Source organism: Amblyraja radiata, chromosome 37 (genome assembly GCF_010909765.2).
Source record: "Amblyraja radiata isolate CabotCenter1 chromosome 37, sAmbRad1.1.pri, whole genome shotgun sequence".
NCBI classification, from domain to species: domain Eukaryota; kingdom Metazoa; phylum Chordata; class Chondrichthyes; order Rajiformes; family Rajidae; genus Amblyraja; species Amblyraja radiata.
The window spans coordinates 154,354-180,531 of NC_045992.1; the positions used below are offsets into that span (position 1 = coordinate 154,354).

The 26,178-nt window shown below is 44.2% G+C and overlaps 1 protein-coding gene across 4 annotated transcripts in view; it reads left to right on the forward strand.

Annotated features, from left to right (window-relative positions):
* adk (adenosine kinase) overlaps positions 1-26,178 on the forward strand; it is an 82,870-nt gene that overhangs the window by 13,623 nt on the left and 43,069 nt on the right. For all 4 annotated transcript variants that reach the window (XM_033012650.1, XM_033012651.1, XM_033012652.1 and 1 more), the window contains exons 2-3: positions 10,356-10,430; positions 13,027-13,080. In XM_033012650.1, coding sequence (XP_032868541.1) covers positions 10,356-10,430; positions 13,027-13,080 — 129 coding nt within the window. The remainder of the gene's footprint in view (positions 1-10,355; positions 10,431-13,026; positions 13,081-26,178) is intronic.

Sequence of the window (26,178 nt, forward strand, 5' to 3'; positions counted from 1 at the left end):
TCTGGTCTCTTCTGTACCAATTCTCCAGAACTCTAATTTCCTCGTTCTTTCACCAATTTATAGTCATAGTGATATAGCGGGGAAGCAGACCCTTCAGCCCAACTTGTCCACGTCCCAGCTATAGTTCCACCTGCCCGCATTTGGTCTATGTCCCACCAGTATTTTCTTAGCAATATGCAAACTATAACAGCTTACTTGTGGTTTAGGATTCACTGGAGGCTGTTGTTTTGGATTTTAAATATCTTAAAAGAAAAACAAAGAGTTATTTTCTTTAGTTGAGCTCATTGGTTCATTTTTCTTTGGTACTCAAGGTTGCATTAATAATCGGCGAAAGATCTTTGCAAGGATGTTGTAAAGAATCTGTAGTGTGTTGTTCAAGACAATTCTCAAGAACCGTATAGCCCATAAAACGATCTCTGTTTGAGTGTGTATTTAAACTGAAAGTTGTTTTTATTCCTGGGGCCTGCATATGTCAAGTTTTATTTGTGTTACATTTTGTGTGCATTCAAGTTACTCTTTTTAGTATTTATACTTATGAGCCAAGTGAGATGGATTCTTACCAACCAATCTGGTTAAAAGATGTGATAATGGTTGCAGATTTATTAATATTTACAATAATTTCAAAACAATGTAATATACTGAAATTGCATTAAAAATATAACTTGTAGGAGCTAGTCCCTGGTACTTTGCAAAAGAGGAGCATGGATGGAGTAATTTGGTTTTGGGAATGCCGTTGTTTTCATCTACACACCATAGATAGGATGCAAGGTACACAAAAATGCTGGAGAAACTCAGCGGGTGCAGCAGCATCTATGGAGCGAAAGAAATAGGTGACGTTTCGGACCGAAACCCTTCTTCAGACTGATGGTGGGTGGGGGGGGAGAAGGAAGGAAAAAGGGAGGAGGAGGAGCCCGAGGGCGGGGGGATGGGAGGAGACAGCTCGAGGGTTAAGGAAGGGGAGGAGACAGCAAGGGCTAGCAAAATTGGGAGAATTCAATGTTCATGCCAACCGGACGCAAGCAACCCAGGCGGAATATGAGGTGCTGTTCCTCCAATTTCCGGTGTTGCTCACTCTGGCAATGGAGGAGACCCAGGACAGAGAGGTCGGATTGGGAATGGGAGGGGGAGTTGAAGTGAAGGATGCAGTCAGGTTATGTAAAGTTCACATTAATGATGTGACGTATTACACCAGAGAACACAAACTCCATTTTGTAATTGCTGAACAAATATTGTGAGCAGAGACCACTCCCAGCAATTACTGCCCTGCCTAAAATGCTAAGAACAATGCACTGTGCTATGCTCTTTTCACTTGGTGAATGTGGATGATACGTGGAGCCAGGTGCTGTGTAGTCAATTAGTTCCACGTAGCTAACAAAATGCTTTTGAAGTAAACATTTTTGTAATTTGACATAAAATTAAAATATGAACTCAAATGCATGATGATCCTTCCAATCTGAAATGCTTGCAAGCATTCACAGAACATAGAACAGTACAGCACAGGAGCATGGGCTTCGACCTACAATTTTTGTGCTAAACATAATGCCCAGTTGAACTGATCTCATCTGCCTGCACATGATCCACATCCCTCTATTCCCCGCATTTCTATGTGCTTATCCAAAAGCCTCTAATACGCCACGTTCATATCTGCCTCCACACCACCACTGGATGTGTTCCAGGACCCTACCACCCTATTTGTAAAAAAAATTTGCCTGCGCATCTCGATTAAACTTTCCCCCTCTCACCTTATAGCTTTGCCCTTTAGTGTTAGACATTTCCATCCTGGGAGAAAATGGTTCTGACTATCTACCCTACCTATCACATTGAATGGCGGTGCTGGCTCGAAGGACCGAATGGCCTACTCCTGCACCTATTGTCTATCTGTACCTCTCATAACTTTACATACTTCTATCGTATCCCCTCAACCTCTGACATTCCAGAGAAAACAATCCACGTCTATCCAGCCTCTCCCTGTAGCTGAAACCCACTAATTCAGGTAGTATTCTGCTAAACCTCCTCTGCGCCCTTTCCAAAGCTTCCGCATCTTTCCTGTAATGAAAGGAATCAGGAAAAGGGGCGATCAGATTAAATCTTTTCCCCTTCACCTTAAACCCATGTCCTCTGGTCTACCTACGTCTGGTTTATCTACCTACACTGGTGATGTAGCCTTTACAATTCTCCACGGCACAGAATCCAGAGATTTTCCATGCTCTGAAAAGAAATACGTACTTCAGTTTTAAATGGCCGTTCCTTGACCATTTCAGAGGTAATGATTGAGAGAGCTGTGGCTGCATGTTATGTTCTCATTCATATCTACTCTTTTAGAAGGAGCTGATGGTCCCACTCCAGAGAAAGTTGGGGGATTGCAAATTCATTGTAATTTTTTACAACAGTAAACTCAAAGATTACACCAAGGAGCTTTGTAGAGCAGACTAATAGGGCAGAGGCATGGTTTGCGATCCTGACACAGACAGCTCCTGATTTCAGTTGGCATATTGGACAGCTGCCAAGTGCTGAACAAGCACCACGTCACATTTGTGGAAGCAACTGGCATATGAAACCGTGGCAAGTTGATGTAGGTCCATAAGTAGAGGTGCTAGCCGAGTGGGTCTTGGTATGATTTAGAATATTGTTAAGTGAATTTAAACCTGATCAAATCAAAATATAGGGTGATTGGGTTTAAATCACCAATATCCTGAATCACATCTTGGCGCACAATGACTAAAAGCTTCAATCAAAGTGAACACAACACAAGACGGCAGATGCTGGAATCTAAAGTAAAGGGCGAGCTGGTAGTGGAACTCAGTGTGTCAGGCACCATCTGTGTGGGGAAAGCGATAGTGGACATTGGGTCGAGACAATTATTCCTCTTTTTATCTCAGCAGAAACCTAACGTGGAATACAGTTTTCATTCCCATCATTTAGGTGTGGGTCAAAACATGGTAAAAGAGTAGGAAAGCAGCAGGAATCGGTAGGGCATTAGGGGGTTAATGGTAGAAGAACTCCTGTTGGAGAGAAGAGAGTATCTTAAAAATGGGCATACTTTAACGATATTTATTGGAGATACAAGAGTCTGAAAATGCTGGAATCCTGAGCAAAAAGTGATGGAGGACGTCAGCGGGTCAACGTATAACTTGTCAGGCTTTGCTCTACCTGCACCACTCCTTTCCAGCTTTCTCCCGTCCCTATCCATCAGTCTGAAGGAGTCCTGACCTAAAGCACCATCTGTCCATTTCTCCACAGATTTTGCCAGACTCACTGAGTTCCTCCAGCACTTTGTTTTTGCTCAAGACTTCAGCATCTGCAGTTTCCTGTGTCTCCAATCCCAGAAATGAGGTGGTTCATGAACGAAATATACCTCTAATTAATGTGCCCTTTAAGGTTCATTGTTTCAAAAAGTTTTCATCAGATATGCATTACTGAACTAAATTAAGTAAACTGCGGAAAAAGTTAAAGTTTTTCATCACTGTGTAATTCCATAGATCTCCGAGTTAGAAAGACTTTGTGCAACAACCTGGAGCTCAATGCTCTTAAGACAGTGGAATTGATTGTAGACTTTAGGAGAGCTCTCCCCACCCCACTCACCATCAACAACACCACAGTCACATCAGTGGAGTCTTTTAAGTTCCTGGGAAACAGTTTGCTGATGACACAACAGTGGTGGGTCTCATCGGCGACAACAATGAGTCGGCATACAGGATGGAGGTGGAGCTGCTTACGGAGTGGTGCACATCTCACAATCTCACCCTCAATGTGGAAAAGACTAAGGAAATGATGATCGATTTCAGGAGGGTTGGAAAACAAAATCATACTCCGCTGCATATTGATGGAGCTGCTGTGGAGAGGGTCAGCAGTGTGAAGTTCTTGGGACTTCACCTGTCGGATGACCTGACCTCTACGACCAACACCACAGCAGTCATCAAAAGAGCTCAGCAGCGGCTCCACCCTCTCCGGAGACTAAGGAAAGCAGATCTCCCTACTGTTCATCTAAGGACCTTCTACAGGGGCACCATCGAGAGTATATTGACCCACGGCATCACTTCCTGGTTTGGGAGCTGCAAGGCTTATGAACAAAACCAACTTAACAGGATAGTGAAGACCGCCAGCAGGATCATTGGTGCCCCACTCCCTTTCCTGTTGGAGATCTATAAGAAGCGGAGCATCAGCAGAACCATCTCCATTATCAAGGACCCCTACCGCCCATCACACCACATCTTCTCCATTCTGCCATCTGGGAAGAGGTACAGGAGCATCGGCTGCAAAACCAGCAGGATGCTCCACAGCTTCTTCCCACAGGCAATAAGACTGGTTAACGGACTGTGTCCCCTCCCCATATATCATACACCAACACATCTAACCTCGCCCATACTTTGACAGCTAGGCACCTGTCAAAGCCAAGCCACTGTTCGGTCTGAATGTCTGTTTTTATTGCAGTTTTTAGGCCTATTTTAGATATTTTAATTTTTAAAGCTATATGTATTTATTCTGTTTTTATTAACCGCACTGATGGGAACTGATTGAGAAACAATTTTTTCGTTTCATCTGTGTATGTAAGTACTCAGTTCAAATGACATTAAAGTAAATACTGAATCTCCAAGGACCTTAAATGGGAGGTCACCATCGACTCCACAGTCAAAAAGGCACAACAGAGATGTACTTCCTGCAGCAGCTGAGGAAACACAATCTGCCACAGGCAATGATGGTCCAATTCTATACGTCCATCATAGAGTCTGCCCTCCCCTTCTCCAGCATGGTCTGATTTGGCTCAGCCACCTAGCACGACAATGCTGTGTGGTTTACAGACTTAAAGCACACGGCATTGGGGGTTCAGTATTGATGTGGATAGAGAATTGGCTGGCAAACAGGAAGCAAAGAGTAGGAGTAAACGGGTCCTTTTCACAATGGCAGGCAGTGACTAGTGGGGTACCGCAAGGCTCAGTGCTGGGACCCCAGCTATTTACAATATATATTAATGATCTGGATGAGGGAATTGAAGGCAATATCTCCAAGTTTGCGGATGACACTAAGCTGGGGGGCAGTGTTAGCTGTGAGGAGGATGCTAGGAGACTGCAAGGTGACTTGGATAGGCTGGGTGAGTGGGCAAATGTTTGGCAGATGCAGTATAATGTGGATAAATGTGAGGTCATCCATTTTGGTGGCAAAAACAGGAAAGCAGACTATTATCTAAATGGTGGCCGACTAGGAAAAGGGGAGATGCAGCGAGACCTGGGTGTCATGGTACACCAGTCATTGAAAGTAGGCATGCAGGTGCAGCAGGCAGTGAAGAAAGCGAATGGTATGTTAGCTTTCATAGCAAAAGGATTTGAGTATAGGAGCAGGGAGGTTCTACTGCAGTTGTACAGGGTCTTGGTGAGACCACACCTGGAGTATTGCGTACAGTTTTGGTCTCCAAATCTGAGGTAGGACATTATTGCCATAGAGGGAGTGCAGAGAAGGTTCACCAGACTGATTCCTGGGATGCCAGGACTGTCTTATGAAGAAAGACTGGATAGACTTGGTTTATACTCTCTAGAATTTAGGAGATTGAGAGGGGATCTTATAGAAACTTACAAAATTCTTAAGGGGTTGGACAGGCTAGATGCAGGAAGATTGCTCCCGATGTTGGGGAAGTCCAGGACAAGGGGTCACAGCTTAAGGATAAGGGGGAAATCCTTTAAAACCGAGATGAGAAGAACTTTTTTCACACAGAGAGTGGTGAATCTCTGGAACTCTCTGCCACAGAGGGTAGTCGAGGCCAGTTCATTGGCTATATTTAAGAGGGAGTTAGATGTGGCCCTTGTGGCTAAGGGGATCAGAGGGTATGGAGAGAAGGCAGGTACGGGATACTGAGTTGGATGATCAGCCATGATCATATTGAATGGCGGTGCAGGCTCGAAGGGCCGAATGGCCTACTCCTGCATCTAATTTCTATGTTTCTATGTCCGATCATCTGAGAAGGTTATTGGCTGCAACCTTCCCTCCATTGACGAACTGTGCACTGTAAGGGCCAAGAAGCGTGCGGGTAAGGTAATCTCTGGCCCTCTCACCCTGGCCACAAACTCTTCCCTCTGGGAGGCGACTCCGGACTGTCAAAGCTGCCACAGCCAGATATAAAAACAGCTTGTTTCCACGAGTAGCAGCTCTACTCAATAACCAAAATCCTGTAGCCTCCTTTTGCTCTGGTATTTTATTTAATTCACATGTTTAATCGATAATGATTTATCATTAATGTTTAATGTTTTATGTGTCATTCCTAACTGTCACTATGACATGTTGTCACTTGTGGGCGGAGCACCAAGGCAAATTCCTTGTATATGAATATACTTGGCCAGTAAACTTATTCATTCTCCAGACAACAGAATTATTGAAAATGCTTTCTTGATGATTAACACTGCAACACCAGTTTACATATGTGTGTTTATGTCAATTGTAGGTTTTGCCAAAGACGATACTAGCAGGCATGCTAAGGCAATAAAAGCAGCATCTATGGAAGCTCTTTCTAAATATTATTTTTAAACGGTTTTGAATAATTTGTACGTTGTTCTGATAGTGTTACTGTTTTTGAGAAGCTCCATGGTTGAGAAATTAGTTGGTTAACTAAATTGTGACACATATCTCATGATGGAACTTTTGGTTTGTTTTTGGATTGGGGTTGTGCAATCCATCCATCATTGCTGGGATTTGGAACACATTTTGAGGTAAAATGTTTTCAATTTGCTTGCCAAATTAATTCTTTCCATCATGTGTCTATGCCAGTAACTCCCACCAGTATTTTCTTAGCAATATGCAAACTATAACAGCTTACTTGTGGTTTAGGATTCACTGGAGGCTGTTGTTTTGGATTTTAAATATCTTAAAAGAAAAACAAAGAGTTATTTTCTTTAGTTGAGCTCATTGGTTCATTTTTCTTTGGTACTCAAGGTTGCATTAATAATCGGCGAAAGATCTTTGCAAGGATGTTGTAAAGAATCTGTAGTGTGTTGTTCAAGACAATTCTCAAGAACCGTATAGCCCATAAAACGATCTCTGTTTGAGTGTGTATTTAAACTGAAAGTTGTTTTTATTCCTGGGGCCTGCATATGTCAAGTTTTATTTGTGTTACATTTTGTGTGCATTCAAGTTACTCTTTTTAGTATTTATACTTATGAGCCAAGTGAGATGGATTCTTACCAACCAATCTGGTTAAAAGATGTGATAATGGTTGCAGATTTATTAATATTTACAATAATTTCAAAACAATGTAATATACTGAAATTGCATTAAAAATATAACTTGTAGGAGCTAGTCCCTGGTACTTTGCAAAAGAGGAGCATGGATGGAGTAATTTGGTTTTGGGAATGCCGTTGTTTTCATCTACACACCATAGATAGGATGCAAGGTACACAAAAATGCTGGAGAAACTCAGCGGGTGCAGCAGCATCTATGGAGCGAAAGAAATAGGTGACGTTTCGGACCGAAACCCTTCTTCAGACTGATGGTGGGTGGGGGGGGAGAAGGAAGGAAAAAGGGAGGAGGAGGAGCCCGAGGGCGGGGGGATGGGAGGAGACAGCTCGAGGGTTAAGGAAGGGGAGGAGACAGCAAGGGCTAGCAAAATTGGGAGAATTCAATGTTCATGCCAACCGGACGCAAGCAACCCAGGCGGAATATGAGGTGCTGTTCCTCCAATTTCCGGTGTTGCTCACTCTGGCAATGGAGGAGACCCAGGACAGAGAGGTCGGATTGGGAATGGGAGGGGGAGTTGAAGTGAAGGATGCAGTCAGGTTATGTAAAGTTCACATTAATGATGTGACGTATTACACCAGAGAACACAAACTCCATTTTGTAATTGCTGAACAAATATTGTGAGCAGAGACCACTCCCAGCAATTACTGCCCTGCCTAAAATGCTAAGAACAATGCACTGTGCTATGCTCTTTTCACTTGGTGAATGTGGATGATACGTGGAGCCAGGTGCTGTGTAGTCAATTAGTTCCACGTAGCTAACAAAATGCTTTTGAAGTAAACATTTTTGTAATTTGACATAAAATTAAAATATGAACTCAAATGCATGATGATCCTTCCAATCTGAAACGCTTGCAAGCATTCACAGAACATAGAACAGTACAGCACAGGAGCATGGGCTTCGACCTACAATTTTTGTGCTAAACATAATGCCCAGTTGAACTGATCTCATCTGCCTGCACATGATCCACATCCCTCTATTCCCCGCATTTCTATGTGCTTATCCAAAAGCCTCTAATACGCCACGTTCATATCTGCCTCCACACCACCACTGGATGTGTTCCAGGACCCTACCACCCTATTTGTAAAAAAAATTTGCCTGCGCATCTCGATTAAACTTTCCCCCTCTCACCTTATAGCTTTGCCCTTTAGTGTTAGACATTTCCATCCTGGGAGAAAATGGTTCTGACTATCTACCCTACCTATCACATTGAATGGCGGTGCTGGCTCGAAGGACCGAATGGCCTACTCCTGCACCTATTGTCTATCTGTACCTCTCATAACTTTACATACTTCTATCGTATCCCCTCAACCTCTGACATTCCAGAGAAAACAATCCACGTCTATCCAGCCTCTCCCTGTAGCTGAAACCCACTAATTCAGGTAGTATTCTGCTAAACCTCCTCTGCGCCCTTTCCAAAGCTTCCGCATCTTTCCTGTAATGAAAGGAATCAGGAAAAGGGGCGATCAGAACTGCACGCAATATTCCAAATGCGGCTTAGCCAACGTCCTATTGAGCCGCATCATTACTTCCTGACTCTTGTACCCAATGGCCCTGGCAATGAAGACCAGGATACCATATGTCTTATCACCTTATCTACTGTGTTGCCACCTTTCATGAATTTCATTTAATTAGCTTGGACTTCAAGATCACTCTGCACATCAATTCTGTTAAAGATCTTGCCATTAACTGTACACTCGCAAAGTGTAACCCCTCACATTTGGTCAGGTTAAACTCCATCTGCCATTTCTCTACCCATTTCTGCAGCTGATCTATATCTTTTGACAACCTTCCTCACGGGCTGCAACTCCTCCAATTTTGATGTAGTTATCTAACTTGCTCTCCAACCCATCTACATTCCCAGCACAGATCCCTGTGGAACTCCACTGGTCACACTCCAGCCAGAATATCTACCTTCCACGACAACTCTCGGTCTTCTATGACTAAGCCAGTTCCGAATTCATACAACTAAGTCATCGTGAATCCCTTACATCTTAATCTCCTGGATAAGTCTATGATGAGGGAGCTGATCAAAAGCCTTACTAAAATAATTGAATGCAACACAGCCCTACCTTCATCAACCCCCCTTGTCATTTCCTCATTCAAGTTGTTGTGTCGTCCGACCGTGAACAACTGTTTACCATATATATTAATGATTTGGAAGAGGGAATTAGGAGCAACACTAGCAAGTTTGCGGATGACACAAAGCTGGGTGGCAGTGTGAACTGTGAAGAGGATGTTAGGAGGTTGCAGGGTGACCTGGACAGGTTGAGTGAGTGGGCAGATGCGTTGCAGATGCAGTATAGTATAGATAAATGTGAGGTTATCCACTTTGGCGGCAAAAACAAGGGGGCAGATTATTATCTCAATGGGGTTAGGTTAGGTAAGGGGGACCTGGGCGTCCTTGTACACCGGTCACTGAAAGTTGGCTTACAGGTACAGCAGGCAGTGAAGTTAGGAAAGCTAATGGAATGTTGGCCTTCATAACAAGAGGATTTCAGTATAGGAGTAAAGAGGTTCTGCAGTTGTATAGGGCTCTGGTGAGACCACATCTGAGGTATTGTGTACAGTTTTGGTCTCCTAATTTGAGGAAGGACATCCTTGTGATTGCGGCAGCGCAGCGTAGGTTCACGAGATTGATCCCTGGGATGGCAGGACTGTCATGAATAAAGATTGAAAAGACTAGGCTTGTATTCACTGGAGTTTAGAAGGATGAGGGGGTTCTTATGGAAACATATAAAATTATAAAAGGACTGGACAAGTTAGATGCAGGAAAAATGTTTCCAATGTTGGGCGAGTCCAGAACCAGGGGCCACAGTTTTAAAATAAAGGGGAGGTCATTTAAGACTGAGGTGAGAAAAAACCTTTTCACCCATAGAGTTGTGATTTTATGGAATTCCCTGCCACAGAGGGCAGTGGAGGCCAAGTCACTGGATGGATTTAAGAGAGAGTTAGATAAAGCTCTAGGGGCTAATGGAGTCAAGGGATATGGGGAGAAGGCAGGCACGGGTTATTGATAGGGGACGATCAGCCATGATCACAATGAATGGCGGTGCTGGCTCGAAGGGCCGAAGGGCCTCCTCCTACACCTATTTTCTATGTTTCTGTGAACTAATGGTTTTATGCTTTATTTTCAGACAAAATATCCTTTTTGGGATGGGAAACCCCCTTCTTGACATATGTGCAGTGGTTGACAAGGACTTTCTGGACAAGTAAGTTTTTACAATATGTTAAATCCACAAGCCTTTTGTTTTATCAAAATTGTGTCACGTAGAAGTACGAACTTGATGCTGATGAATATGGAGTTGATATTAGAACACCTTGTTTAGTTTAGAGATGCAATGCAGAAACAGGCCCTTCGGTACACCAAGTCCATATGGACCAGCAATCCCCGCACATTAACACTAATCTACACATACTAGGGACAATTTTTTCAAACATTTATACCAAACCAATGAACCTACAAACCTCTTTGGAGTGTGGGAGGAAACCACGGAGAAATGATTGGGTTAACATTGGGTTAACATAACAAAAAAGATCTTGGAGAAATCCCACGCACGTCACAGGGAGAACGTACAAACTCCATACAGACACGCACGCTTAGTCAGGATTGAATCCGGTTCTCCGGAGCTTTACGGCAGTAGCTCTACCGCTACGCCACTGTGTCACCCACCCAGGACTTCTCGCACCTTGTGTTACAGCCAGCATGGAGAAGAAGCGCTAAGTTCAGCTCAACTCTGCCTGTCCCGCTGGGTTAACGGACAGCCCTGGACGGACGGTATGCGCTGGGATGTAAGCATGGGACAGGGATGGGACACTGGGGAGAGGACGGGTTTAGTCCAGTAGCAATTCAACAGCGCTTGCAGCGCTCGAGACCCGGGTTCGATCCTGACTGCGGATGAAACGCAGATCTGTATACACGCAGCAGCTGAGCTGCCGAGAATGTTTATCGCGAATGACCTATGACCTTGACATGCGCAGTCGGAATACCAAACTCGCTTATAGAATGTGCACCTTTGGTGACCTTGGGTATTCTCGTCCTCTATGACCATGGATATCCAAGGTGGTTGTAAACTTGGTCAAAATAGAAAAAGGCATCCTATGTAACATTTAGAAAGATGAGATCAGGAAAGCAAGAAAGATCTCAAGCGGGCACTTAAGTGATAGGAGCAGAGTTAGTTGATTCGGCACCTAGTCCCCAATTTCCCTTTTATCCCCCTTCCTCCTGTCCCTCCCATACCCTCCCCCCAGCTTTACATTTCATTCCTCCCCTTCCATCTGTATCTAACATTTTTGTCTCAATTTCATCGCTAGCCTTTGTCACTATCTTCACCCAACTCTTTCCTTGACTGGGAGGAGTGAGGGTGATAGCAGGCATGTGGAAAATAGATTAGATCTAGTCTTGGCATTAATTGATTAATTATGTAGACACAAGGAACTGCAGATACTGGTTTACATAAAAGGGCATGAAGTGCTGAAGTAACTCTGTGTCAGGCAGCATCTCCTGGGACTCTTCTTCAGACTGGCATAGAAAATGTCTCAATTTAAACAGTTAATACTTTTCTGCAAATGAACTTCAGTAAAACTATTCCTTTTAATTTTATGCCAGTTAGTGATATTTTGTTTTTTGGCTTTTATTTCCTTGTTTATTAGAAAATTTCAGTATATTGCTACAAGCCAGAAATTCGAAGGTTACAAAATTAAATGAAAGTGTGTGCCTAATATGTTGAAAAATCATAGTTGTCGTTGTTCACCATAATAAAAGCTATCTCAGAAAAGCCGGTGATTGTTGTTCCTGCCTTAAACCAGCTTAGCAAAGCACTATTGCTGACGTACAATTTGTCCTTCAGCAGTTAATAATTGCTGAAGCGTTCAGTTATTGATCTTTCCGTTGTTTTTGATGATTCCTGGTGAATGAGCACATTCAACACAGAAAGTCTTGCACAACCACTGTGAATGCTGCTTTACTTTATACATTTATTATTTATCATTGTTTTTTTCAGTACTTTGAAGTTGCTTTTGGAATAATTTGTAATTTAAATTTCTGTTTAGGTTTATAACATATTGGCCTTGGTTTTGCTCTACTAGAAATGCCTAGACTGTCAGCAATTGTTAATTTTACTGGGCAGGATTGACAACAACCTTTGCAGTTTGTCAATTCTGCTCTACATTGGTGCACCTTATGAAGTGTATGGTAAAGCCATTGAGGGCAGCCAAACCCCAAATGCACCTCTGCAGTGTGTGTAAAAAAGAAACCAAACTTGCCCTGCAGATCTCCTTTTAAAACTTGACCCCCTCACCTTAAAGCAAATGTCACCCATTCCTTCTCTCCAGAGATGCTACCTGCCCCGTTGAGGAAGATTGCTCCCGATGTTGGGGAAGTCCAGAACAAGGGGTCACAGCTTAAGGATAAGGGGGAAATCCTTTAAAACCGAGATGAGAAGAACTTTTTTCACACAGAGAGTGGTGAATCTCTGGAACTCCCTGCCACAGAGGGTAGTCGAGACCAGTTCATTGGCTATATTTAAGAGGGAGTTAGATGTGGCCCTTGTGGCTAAGGGGATCAGAGGGTATGGAGAGAAGGCAGGTACGGGATACTGAGTTGGATGATCAGCCATGATCATATTGAATGGCGGTGCAGGCTCGAAGGGCCGAATGGCCTACTCCTGCACCTAATTTCTATGTTTCTATGTTTCTATGTTACCCCAGCATTTTGTATCTATCTTTGGTGTAAGCCAGCATCTGCAGTTCCTTCCTACACATTTGGATTTGGGACGGATTAACTGATATTTTTGTTTTGGTTTATAGGTATGGACTGAAGACAAATGACCAGATTCTGGCTGATGAGAAACATAAGGAACTGTAAGTTCACTTCAGCTGAATAAGTAACTAACAGAGTCTGAAAATAAATTCCTGGATGTAAAAGTGGTACAATGATGCCTCGGGGCCAGCTGGGAGATCTGGGCTTTGCTGTTACTCATTAGGGATATGGGTTGTGGTTTCTGCAGATGACTGAATGACCACAATGCACTGGATTTACAGGTTTGGAATTTTGTCTTCAAATATTATAGAGTATTCCAAGATTAATACCATGGGTTTGTGTTGGATAATGGAATGCTAAATGACCACTTAACAAATAAGTAATGAATCGTTGTCCTTTTGTATAGAATTACATATGTGGTATGGTTTAAAGTTCTGTATTAGCTAGTTCTGTGTTAGTAGGATAGGATGTATTGATTAAATGTTTTGACAATATCGCGCCATAATGATCATGCACCTCGATGTAATTACACGTAAGAATTTCCAAGGGGACTAATGCCGAGAGATTCATATACTAGAAGACCACAGGGAGATATTATGAAGAGATCTAGGAATAACGTTGTTTTTGAAAGAACTAAGAGTATAGCTTTCAATTGGGCCATGCATAGCTTTAAGGTCATAAGGGGCTAGAACAGAATTAGGCCATTCGGCCTATCAATTACTCCGCCATTCAATGTTGTATCTCTCCCTCCCTCCTGCCTTCTCCCCATAACCCCTGGCATCCGCACTAATCAACAATCTATCTCTACTTTAAAAATATCTATTCTTAGCCTGCACAGCCTTCTGTGGCAAATAATTCCACAGATTCACCACTCGCTGATGAAAGAAATTGCTCCTCATCTCCTTCCTAAAGGAACATCCATTCATTCTGAGGCTACGACCTCTAGTCCTAGACTCTCCCACTAGTGGAAACATCCTCTCCACATCCACTCTATCCAAGCCTTTCACTATTCAAAGTTGAGAGGGGCTAGGTTTAAAGGAGATATGTGGATTTCTTTTACACAGTGGTGTGTGCCTGGAACGTGCTGCCATGGAAGAGGCGCGATAATGTCATTCAACTGGCTTATAAATAAGTGCATGGATATGCAGAGAATGATGGGATGTGGATCACGTGCAGACAGAAGATATTAGTTTAACTTGGCATCATGTTCAGCAAGGACTTTGTGGGCTGGACAGTCTGTTCCTGTGTTGTACTGTTTTAATTTTCTGCCCAATTTCTGCATTGGAGGAATTGGAAGGTCGCTCTCATGCAAGGTGTACATAGTTTTTCCTTGATTCTGTACTCTATTATTTAGAAATGATATTAATAATTATTATTAAGAGATACCATTTCAAATGACCATAAATCCTTTGTAATATACAGGTGCACAACCTTTTATCCGAAGATCCAAATAACGAAAACCTCCGAATAGCGGCCATTTTTTCGGTCCTTGAAGAAAGGTCCTTGAAAACGTTCACCGAGGGCGGCCCGCAGAGGTGACAGCGGAACCTCCGGTCGGTCCTCGAAGAAAGGGGAACTAAATCCCCATTCATAAAAGAGAAGATGAGGGTATATTGCGCGGGAGGGTTAATAATTGACAATATGCTGCTGCCTGCCCGCTGAATTAAAAAGTTCCCACGGTAGACTCACGATATACAGTGTTTCGTGAGTCTTGCGTGGGAACTTTTTAACTCAGCGGGGCAGGCAGCAGCAGATTGTCGCTCGCTTCAGTATCACCCCACCTACACCCACCCCTCTGCTTCCCGGCCATGTGTGTGACCCCTTCCCTCCCCTCTCCAGCTCCCCGCCCATTGCACCGGCGCGGGGGCTTTGCACTGTCTTCACGTCGGCGATTTCGCAGGACCGTGTCAGGACCAATTGGACACCGACCACCGCAAGCACGGAGATCCCAGAGACCCACAGCCAACAGCAGCCCAGCCCAGCCCCACTCCAACTACAGAGGAACCTGGGTTGCGGATGACGGGGCGCAGCTCGGGGCGTCGTAGGGGCCCATCGGGGAGCGGCCACTCAAAGCCACGCCGGGAGATGTAGGGCCCTGCCCCGGTCTTGATGTTGGAGCCCCCGGCGGGCGCTAGCAAGTCCGCGGCAATTTACAGCCGCGCCGGGCGTTGTAAGGCCCCCCTCCAGGTCACTCTCAACCTCTATGATGTTTGCTCTCAACCCCGTAATTCGGGCGGGAGAAGTCACCGCTGCCGGTGCCCCGCAAAGCAGTCTCCCACCGTGGACCCGCGAGCTCCCGGTGTCACCATCCACCGGAGTCGGGTCGCAGCAGCTCGCCCCCGCAACTCTCCACGCTCCGAAGCTGACTAGCTCCACGGAGGTAGGTCCGTAGGTCCACAGCTCCCACCGCCGCCCACCGACCCCCAGGCCCACTGCAAGCACGGAGATCCCAGAGACCCACAGCCAGCAGCAACTCCAGCCCAGCCCCGCTCCAACTCCAGAGGAACACGTAGGGGCAGAAGCTGATGGTGTGCAAGGTACGTCTTGTTCTTGGGGTGGCGGATGAGGGGGCGCAGCTCGGGCTGTGGGCGAACTGCCACTTGTCGCTGTAGCGGCCAAAGATCATAGAGGAGCTCCTCTATGATCTTTGGTAGCGGCCCATCGGGGAGCGGATTCCTCTGGAGTTGGAGGGGGAGGGGGGTATTGTGCTGTTTGATCGCCCCCTGCTATCCTAGGGACAGGGAGACACAGCGGCTTTTTAGACTGGTGGGCAATCACTTCCAAAGTTCTGCCCACACAGTCAGTACACTTCTCCTACACTGTATTTCATACAAACATTTATTCTGCAAGAAAAAACGACATTGAAGACTCAAACTCGCGATCGAGTAACTGCCAGGATCAAGGCGCAAACTCGCGACCTTGCGGATATGAGCCGAGCACTCTACCACTGCGCCAGCCATTAAAATCTACGCTAAAAAATGTCCATTCCGAAGACCGACAAATTCTGAATTACGAAAAGTGTCTGGTCCCAAGGCTTTCGGATAAAAGGTTGTGCACCTGTACTGTACATTTTACTTGTACATCAGGAATAAATTTTTATTGAGAGAATTATTTTATTGTGGAAGAAATGCTTGCTTTGAGCTGAGGCAATAAAGGTTAATTATTTTGGTCTTTGGTATAAACCAGCATATGCAGTTCTTTGTTTCTACAATAAAGGGAAATATCTGGCTTGGTTTCCCTCCGATGTAAAGTAATTGCTTGGAAGCACAATCCTGGTCAGATAAAGCATATTTGGAATCTTATGGTTTTCAAGAGTTGCTGGATGAAAACATAAATATTTGGAGAAACAAGAAACTGCAGATGCTGGTTTACAAATAAAAGACACTTGGAGTAACTCAGCCGGTCAGAAAGCATATCTGGAGAACATGGATCAATAATGTTTTGAGTCCCAACATTGAAACCTCACCTATCTACGTCTTCCAGATATGCTGCCCGGCCCGCTGAGTTAGTCCTGCACTTTGTGTCTTTTTTTTACTGATAAATATTTATTATAGATAAGTGTACTTTTGCTTTTAGCCTTGGAGTTATAAATCATTTATAGAACTGTTTTCTGCAACAAGCTCTGCTGAGTTACATGACAGATATTCATAAACACACAATAGTTGCCTTTTTTCAAATTGTTATTTTTATACTTAGGCTAAGGACAAATTCACTAATGAACTTGAAAGTGCAGTCATTTGTGATGCAGTGGGATGTTAAGTACGATTCATCACTTTGTGTAATAATGACGTCTAGAAAGAGTAATTTAGTCCATGAAACCGGCATCATGCAAAGTCCATGTATTAGCATCATTATATCCCACCATTGACAGCTCTATGCCTGGAACTCGGATATCATAAAGAAAATAATGTTTTCCACTGCCTTAGTTTAGTTTTTTATTGTCACCTGTAGCGAAGGACAGTGAAGAGCTTTTGTTTGTGTGCTATCCGGTCAGAGACTGTACATGAATACAATTTCCTCTCCACTGTCCCCTTGCATCACCATGACTCCTGGCTTTACATTTCACTCTTCTTCATTCCTTGTACGGCACTCTTGTCTTAATTTCAACCCTGGCCTTTGTCACTATCTCAACCCATCTGCCTCCTATTATTTGCCAGACTTTGCCCCACCCATATCTCTCTTTTGCAGCTTTCTCCAACAGTCAGAAAAAGGGTTCTAACCGAAAGGTCACTTTTGTTTTTGTAAAATTATGCCTTGCTCTCTAAATTGTAAAGTCCCTGTCTTCCTGGTCTATTTGCTCTGTTTAATCATTTGCCTGGAGTCACTGAATAGGATTTGGGTTAAATCCCCAGGATTTGATGCTTCACACGTGGTGGAGAGGGTAACAGCATGCATATTCCTGCATTTGCTTCAGATTTTTACCTTTGATCTGTGGTTAGTCCTTTTCCTTCCTCCTCCACTATCAAGTGCATACAATTATTATTTTCCTTGGCAGCTTCCTTCCAAATGTGGTGAATGGTCCCGATCTCAATGTCAAATGATTTCTTTGGAAAGTAAAAATTAAATTAACTTTACTTTCTCCCTTGTCGATGTTTAGCATCTGGCAATCTACACTCCACATCCTCTCTGGAAATATAATTGCCCAGTCATTTCTCCCCCTCTTCCTATAAAACTAAGCATGTTTTATTTTAAATTTAAATTGAACTATCCAACTCTCTTTCATGTCTCTGATTCTTTGGCTTACTAACCTGTTTAAAATAATACTACTTTTACTTCATTCCCCATTGTACTGGTTCCATTTCTACTTGAATTATTCCTCTTTTTGCAAAAGTAAGTTTCGTATTCAAATGTAGATACATATAATGGATTCATTGTACCATGTCATGTAATTTGTTGGTGAGTATAGCATAGCAATTTAATTTAAAGTTTTTGGTGACTTTGTAAATATTTCAAAAGAATAAGGCAGTTGATTGAACACCAGCAGTACTCTCAGTTACTGAAATCCCTGAGGTGACCATGGGCATTTTACTGTAACTACCACCGCAATCTCCAGGTTCATGTTTCCATTGGATCTGGATCTTGCTGTCCCCTCTGGCTTTGTTGTCTTTTTACTTTCATTCCTTAGCTGCATACACACTTCTAAACTATCGCAGAGCCATCAGTTACTCACCAGTCCATGGCCCATAACTTCCAGTAGATAATCTCCAGCAGAAGCATTCTTGAAAATCCCCTAGATCTACACTCTCCCAGCAAATGTTTCCAAGCTGATGTGAATGCTCCTAAACCACTTTATTATATCTACAAGTCAACAATCTCGCCAGAATTTAACTTTTAAACAAGATTCATTGTTATTTCTCCTCCTCGTTTACAATCATAATGCCAGCGTGGTCGATTCTCCAATGCTTTTTCACATGGCGTAGTAATAACAAGAGGGTAACTAATGCCTGCCTGGTCTCCCTGTGACCTTGTGGATCCCACTGGGAGCGGGTGAACTTGGGCAGGTGTGTATGTAGAAGTGGGTGGAGATGATAGAAGTGTGAGGAAAATAAAATGGGATTAGCTTTTGTTGCATGCTAACCAGTCAGCAGAAAAACTACACATGATTGCAATCAAGCCATCCACAATGTACAGATACATGATAAAGGGAATAACGTTTAGTGCAAGATAAAATCTAGTAAAGTCCAATTAAAGATAGTCTGAGGGTCTCCAGAGGTTGATAGTAGTTCAGCACTGCTCTCTAATTGTTGATAGGGTGATTCGGTTGTCTGATAACAGCTGGGAAAAAATGTCCCTGAGTCTGGAGGTGCATATTTTCACACTTCTGTACCTCTTGTCTGGTGGGAGCGGGGAGAAGTGGGAGTGACCAGGGTGAGACCCTTCCTTGATTATTCTGGTGGTCTTGAGAAGGCAGTGTGCAGTGTAAATGGAGTCAGTGGAAGGGAGGTTGGTTTGTGTGATGCACTGGGCTGTGTCCACAATTCTCTGCTATTTCTTGCGATCTTTGATGGAGCTGTTCTAAAACCATGCTGTGTTATGACTTTGAACAATGCAGTTCAAAGGAAAATAAGAGTTTGGTCATTAACTCTGACTTTGCTAGCAAAGTCCAGATCCCAAAAATGAATAAATAAAGAAAAATTGGCAGAGAACAAGCCATTTCTGCTGACATCTGCTTTTCCCAAAATTGGCTGACTGTTTGTTCAGCTGGTTTACCTACAGTGAGATTAAGTAACGCACATATGGAACAGTAAATATTTGTATGAACTGGGACAACCTTGAGGTTACAGAGTGATGGTGACCACCTCCTAAACCTCTGCCAGCAGAACAAGCGGCATCAATTTGCGCTGTTCAAATTTGCTTTTGAATTTGTCAACTGGCCTTTCAACAGCGCAGTTTCTTGGTTATCATTCTGACATCTTTATTTATCCACCATAGTTATTCCATGTTAATCATGAAACATGGGTTCAATATTGAAAGCCTTTCAAACAAGGTTTTCAGATTCATGTTTTAAGGTTTAAAATTAAGCATAAGCTTGCACTTTATCAGTTCCATGTTATAGTTTCACTCTGGAGATACTTTTTAAATTCTGAAATTGTTCATCAAGCTTGGAATAAGTGTCCCTGGGCCACGGCTGCTCAAAGTGAGGAAGCAGCATTGGCACTGGGAGGACGTTTAAGGGCACAGCAAAATCAGTATGAAATCGGGCTCTTCAGCCCATCTGTAGAACCGAGGAACTGCAGATGCTGGATCATTCATTTTGGAATGAAGTATTGTCCAAATCCAGTGCTGGTGGTAAGTTGAAGAGCTTCATGTTTAAGTAAATCGACACAAAATGCTGCAGTAACTCAGCGGGTCAAACAGCATCTTTGGATAGAAGGAATGGGTGATGTTTCGGGTTGAGACCCTTCAGACTGTATATTATACTCTTGTGTGCTTTTGACGAAACTGTGGCAAATCACAAACATAGTACAGGTCCACCACCGATTTTCTGGCATCTGGTGGTACGGCACCTCCTGTAATCCGGTCAAAATTACGAGAGCGCACTTGAAACCCTCCTTCCTCAGAAGTCCCCGCCAAAAGCTTTAGCTGGATGATCCGTCCGATCTCTACTTCATCGGGACGTCCTATCCGATCGGCGGGTCGAATTTAACGTCTCCGCCTACGGCCAAGGCTTTGTAACTCCGGCTCAGCCAGAGCTGGCAGATCCGTTCCCATGACCGAGTCAACGGCAGATCAGCTGGTCGAATTTACCCACTGCAGAATTCATGGCCCTGTTCTACAGATCTACCCTGCTTCCATCCTGAGTACTTTTAAATATTTCTCCTTCTATATCTTAAATTTGAAGAGGTAATCTGGACACATCAGTCCAGATTACCTCTTCAAATTTAAGATATTATCGGTTTGATCTGGTCAGTTTTTCTTGGAGGTGCAATGGACGGAGAGATGGGCAACCCTAGAGGTTGTTGTATGTCTTGGGCTCCTTCACTGGATTACATGTGACTTCATATGCCTTTATGCTACTGCAAACGTTGATCACATTTTTGCCCATTTGTAATGGGATATCCTGCTGCAAAATAGATCCATACACTTTGTGGACCCTCTTTAGTTGCCTGTGGTAACAAGAGGTCATCCTTGCTGATTGCTTGGATCAGAAAGACCATCTCTAAACACTGAGTATCATGAATGTCTCCTGCATTATCAATGAATGAGTGAACCCATGGTTTTCAGAAGGTATACCCTTGAATCCACCTTGGGCAAGTGGGCACTTTTTCTGCACTCTCTTTCTTTTCAGACACAGGTTAAACATGTGCATCACTGGTTGTCAGTACTTCATGTGGATCTACATTACATGATTGAGTTTTTGAAGAGGTCAGAAGATGTGGGCAGTGCAACATTGTCTTTGTCTATATGGACTTTTGCAAGGCCTTTGATAAGGTGGGCTGGTCTGAATTGTTAGATCGCCTAGATTCAAAGGTGAAGTAACCAATTTGATTCAAAATCTGCTTGGAGGAAGGAGTCAAAGAGTATTTATGGGGGATTTTACTTCGGAGTCACGTGAGTGACTACGTGAAGAAGGGCCGTCCGTCTGCGTGCGCATCATTACGTCTGAACGCAACACGCACGACGGACTGGCAGGCACTGAGTCCTCCCAGGCCATCGGGATGAGCAGGTAAGAAAAGTTGAATCACTTACCTGCGTTCTTTCGGGCTTGAAGTTCTTTTTTTCAGAGCCCAGATGTCGAGGAGACGGCCCGCGGGGATGTCGGCTGCCGAAGACCGCAGCTTTCCAAATAGCGGGCGACGGTCTTGTTCTCCTGCCGACAGCAGAATCGGCAGGAGACTTTGCGCGGGAGCAGGAGCTCCTTGGTTGTCCTGCGGGACGCAATGCCACCCGCATGTCTAAACAACCCCGTTGACTCAGTGGGTCCGGGGAAGAGGGATACCCTCCCTCAACGGAGAGCGTCTGAGGACGACTTCTCCCACTTCTTATGGAGAAGTTGCTCCAACAATGATCTGCTCCAAAGGTGGGAGCAGTATCAGCACGGCCTACAGCAGTGCCGGTGCCGGGAGCCTCGCACATGGGGCAGCCCAATGTCTTCCCCATTGGAGGGGGAACTACAAGTGGAAGAAACCTTCCCAGGGACAAGCAGAAGAAAGGAAGTAAGTAAGTAAGTTTTACTTTTATTGCACTGTTTAAGTCAACACCAAAATGCTTTACATAAAAGGAATAATAAGCTTCCATACAAACAAACAGAAAATAAGTGCTTCTGCAATCATCCAGGTTCCACTGGGTGCTTCCCTGGATGGAATCTAGCTCTTGACAGCCCGGGTATTATGGAGAACCCGCAGGCAGCAGCACCTGTTTTCAGGGCTGCACAAATGTCTCCTGCTCTGAGGAGAGGAGCATTCATGGTCCATTTCAGTCTGACCAAAGCTAGAATCTCATTTAGGTCCACTGGAAGGGCCATGTCAGCACAGGTATCCTCAGGGGCCTGCGGCAGCACCTGTTTTCAGGGCTGCCTACGAACCTCACTCTCAGTAGAGGGGAGTGTGAATGATCAGTAGGTAACTGATCTCGAATTTAAAGTATGAACATACTGAAGCACATGCATACGGCCTCAAGAGCCAGCAGTTGGCAGAATATCCGCATAGGCGACAACACACCCCACACCTCCATAGGGGGAAAGCGGTTCACTGAATCCGGTGGTAGCTTGAAAGCTGGGCACGGAAATACGATCAGAGTCGTCTTTCAAGGCAGACTCAAAATAATGGCCAGAATTGTCCTACAAGGCAGGCTCGGTATGATGAGGTTTTCAGACCAGACCCAAGCAGAGGTCGGGAGAAACATGGAATCCACACTCCTTACCAGTCCTACTCCCAATCAAGGAGAGAAAAGGAATCCGCATCAGGGGTCTTTGGGCTTACCACAAGACCACCGGTAGCCATGGAGGTAGGTGGGTCTGGGTTTACTGAAACAAGGGATTGTGGAGCAGTTACATGTTGGTAATTTACTCTTGTGTTCTTGTCCAAAATGACAATAACATGAAATTTCAGAACTGGTTTTTAAAAAAAACAGATAATAACGTGATAATTTTACTGCACAACCTACACAGGTTCCAAGCAGACTTGGAACTCGGACTGGAATTGTCTTCGAGGCAGGCCCAGTTATTTTGGGCAGGATTGCCATTCAGGACATGTGACAGATGGAGGATGTCACTTCATCCAGGTTTAACTCATTTGTGCAGTATAGACTTTTAGAAACAGTAATTTTGTTACGGTCTAACTACTGTTTTATAGGAGCTTCCTATAAAATGGTCACATGGCATGCATCGACCTCAACGATGCATACTATTCGGTGTCTATTCACTAAGAACAGGAGATATTTGAAGTTTAACTGGATGGTATGGATCTGCCAAATGGGTTGACATCAGCTCCTAGACTATTGACAAAACTACGGAAACCAATTCTGGGTCTACAAAGGTCTCAGAACCACATAGTAATGGCATATTTGGAGCAACCAAAACCCTGTTTGATAGAATTGGTTACCTCATCCATCCAGTTAAATCAAAATTGACACCTACAAGGGTAATTGATTACCTAGAATTTACTATCAAAAACAGTAAATATGTTGGTGACTTTGCCTAGGGGCAAACGACTATATTAATCAAGCCTGCTATGACCTGATAGTCAAATACTAGCCATCTATCAGGCAAACAGCGAGTGTAATTGGCAAATAGTAGCCGCATTTCCAGCAGTACGTACGTGCCTTTGCATTACCAGAATTACAGCAAGCAAAGGAACGAACACTCAGATTCCATGCAGGCAAAATTGGCAAAACTATGGATTGCCAGCAGAGGCCATTGTTGAATAACTACGGTGGATAACGAACGCGAGAAAGCTCAAAGTAAATTTGCTTGAAAGCCATCGAGGGTTCTTCAGACCTATGCTAGCGGCTAAGGATGGGGAGACACTAACACAGTCTAGAGCTGTGGGGGCAGATGGAATGAGCAGGAGTCTGTAATTCCCCAACACATGGAATCACCCAGAATTGTTGGGGGCACAATGTACATTTAAACTTTGCCCATCTAGCCTTCAAACTATACACTCTGGGATTAGATTTTTTCCAACGGGGGGGGGGGATTCTGACTGTGTACCCTATCTATTGCCTCTCATCATTTAAGTTACAATATATATTAATGATCTGGATGAGGGAATTGAAGGCAATATCTCCAAGTTTGCGGATGACACTAAGCTGGGGGGCAGTGTTAGCTGTGAGGAGGATGCTAGGAGACTGCAAGGTGACTTGGATAGGCTGGGTGAGTGGGCAAATGTTTGGCAGATGCAGTATAATGTGGATAAATGTGAGGTTATCCATTTTGGTGGCAAAAACAGGAAAGCAGACTATTATCTAAATGGTGGCCGACTAGGAAAAGGGGAGATGCAGCGAGACCTGGGTGTCATGGTACACCAGTCATTGAAAGTAGGCATGCAGGTGCAGCAGGCAGTGAAGAAAGCGAATGGTATGTTAGCTTTCATAGCAAAAGGATTTGAGTATAGGAGCAGGGAGGTTCTACTGCAGTTGTACAGGGTCTTGGTGAGACCACACATGGAGTATTGCGTACAGTTTTGGTCTCCAAATCTGAGGAAGGACATTATTGCCATAGAGGGAGTGCAGAGAAGGTTCACCAGACTGATTCCTGGGATGTCAGGACTGTCTTATGAAGAAAGACTGGATAGACTTGGTTTATACTCTCTAGAATTTAGGAGATTGAGAGGGGATCTTATAGAAACTTATAAAATTCTTAAGGGTTTGGACAGGCTAGATGCAGGAAGATTGCTCCCGATGTTGGGGATGTCCAGGACAAGGGGTCACAGCTTAAGGATAAGGGGGAAATCCTTTAAAACCGAGATGAGAAGAACTTTTTTCACACAGAGAGTGGTGAATCTCTGGAACTCTCTGCCACAGAGGGTAGTCGAGGCCAGTTCATTGGCTATATTTAAGAGGGAGTTAGATGTGGCCCTTGTGGCTAAGGGGATCAGAGGGTATGGAGAGAAGGCAGGTACGGGATACAGAGTTGGATGATCAGCCATGATCATATTGAATGGCGGTGCAGGCTCGAAGGGCCGAATGGCCTACTCCTGCACCTAATTTCTATGTTTCTATGTAAGTATGTCTATCAGGAATTCCCGCAACCTCCAGAGAAAACAATCCAAGTCTGATCAACCACTCCCTGTAGCAAACACCTCCTAATCCCAGCATCTGGTAAATCACCTCTGCACCCTTCCCAAAGCCTCCACATCCTTCCTATAATGGGTGACCAGAAATGCACGCAAAACTCCAAATGTGTTCTAACAAAAGGCCTATAAGGTGCATTATGACCTCCTGGGTGTTATATTTCATGTACTGACCTGTACAAAAAAGCATACTGCGGTCATGTGTTGCTACTTGCAAGGAGTATAAACTCAGACCCCAAGATCCCTTTGTACATTAATGCTGTTAAGGGTCATGCCATTAATTGTGTATTTTCCCGTTGTGTTTGACTCAGTGCAACACCTCATTTTGGAGGATTGTGCTCAGTTTTGGTCACCTTGCTATAGGAAAGATGTTACTAAGCGAATGGGTGCAGAGAAGATTTACGAGGATGTTGCCAGGACTCGAGGGCCTGAACTATAGGGAGAGGTTGAGCAGACTATGACTTTAATCGTTGGAGCGCAGGAGGGGAGATGTCATAGAGGTGAATAGATCATGAGGGGATTAGATAACGGAGATTATTTTACCCAGAGTGCGGGAATCAAGAACCAGGTTATGGTGGGGGGGTTTAATAGGAACGTTTTTACACAAATCGTGGGTGGCATATGGAATGAGTTGCCGGAAGAGGTAGTTGAGGCAGGTACTATAACAACGTCTAAAACATTTGGACAGGTATGGCCAAACGCTGGCATGTGGGACTAATGTAGATGGGGCATGCGGCTTGATGTGGGCAAGTTGGGCTGAAGGACCTGTTTCCATGATGATTATGACTTCTCACTTGCTGGAATTAACCTCCATGTGCCATTTAGCCTATTTCTGTAGCTGATCAATACCCCACTGTAAACCTTGACAATCTTCCTCACAGTCATCACCCCAACTATTTCTGTGTCATTTACAAACTTGCTATTTATGTCCAAGTCATTTATCTATATCACAAATGGGTCCCAGCACAGATACCAGCAGAACTCTATTGTTCACAGACCTCCAGCCTGAATATTGTCTTTCCACCACACCCATGTCGTCTTTCAGTAGCCAGTTCTGAATCCATGCGACCAAGTCGCTGTTAATCCCTTGCATCTAAAAGTTCTGGATCAACCTACCAAGACGAACATTATCAAATGTACACAAAAAAGCTGGAGAAACTCAGCGGGTGCAGCAGCATCTATGGAGCGAAGGAAATAGGCAACGTTTCGGGCCGAAACCCTTCTTCAGACTGATCGGGGGTGGGGGGGGCGGGGACAAGAAAGGAAAAAGGAGGAGGAGCCCGAAGGCTGGGGGATGGGAGACAGCAGAGGGACTGAGGAAGGGGAGGAGACAGCAAGGACTAACAAAATTGGGAGAATTCGATGTTCATGCCCCCAGGATGCAGACACCCCAAGCGGAATATGAGGTGCTGTTCCTCCAATTTCCGGTGCTGCTCGCTGTGGCCATGGAGGAGACCCAGGACAGAG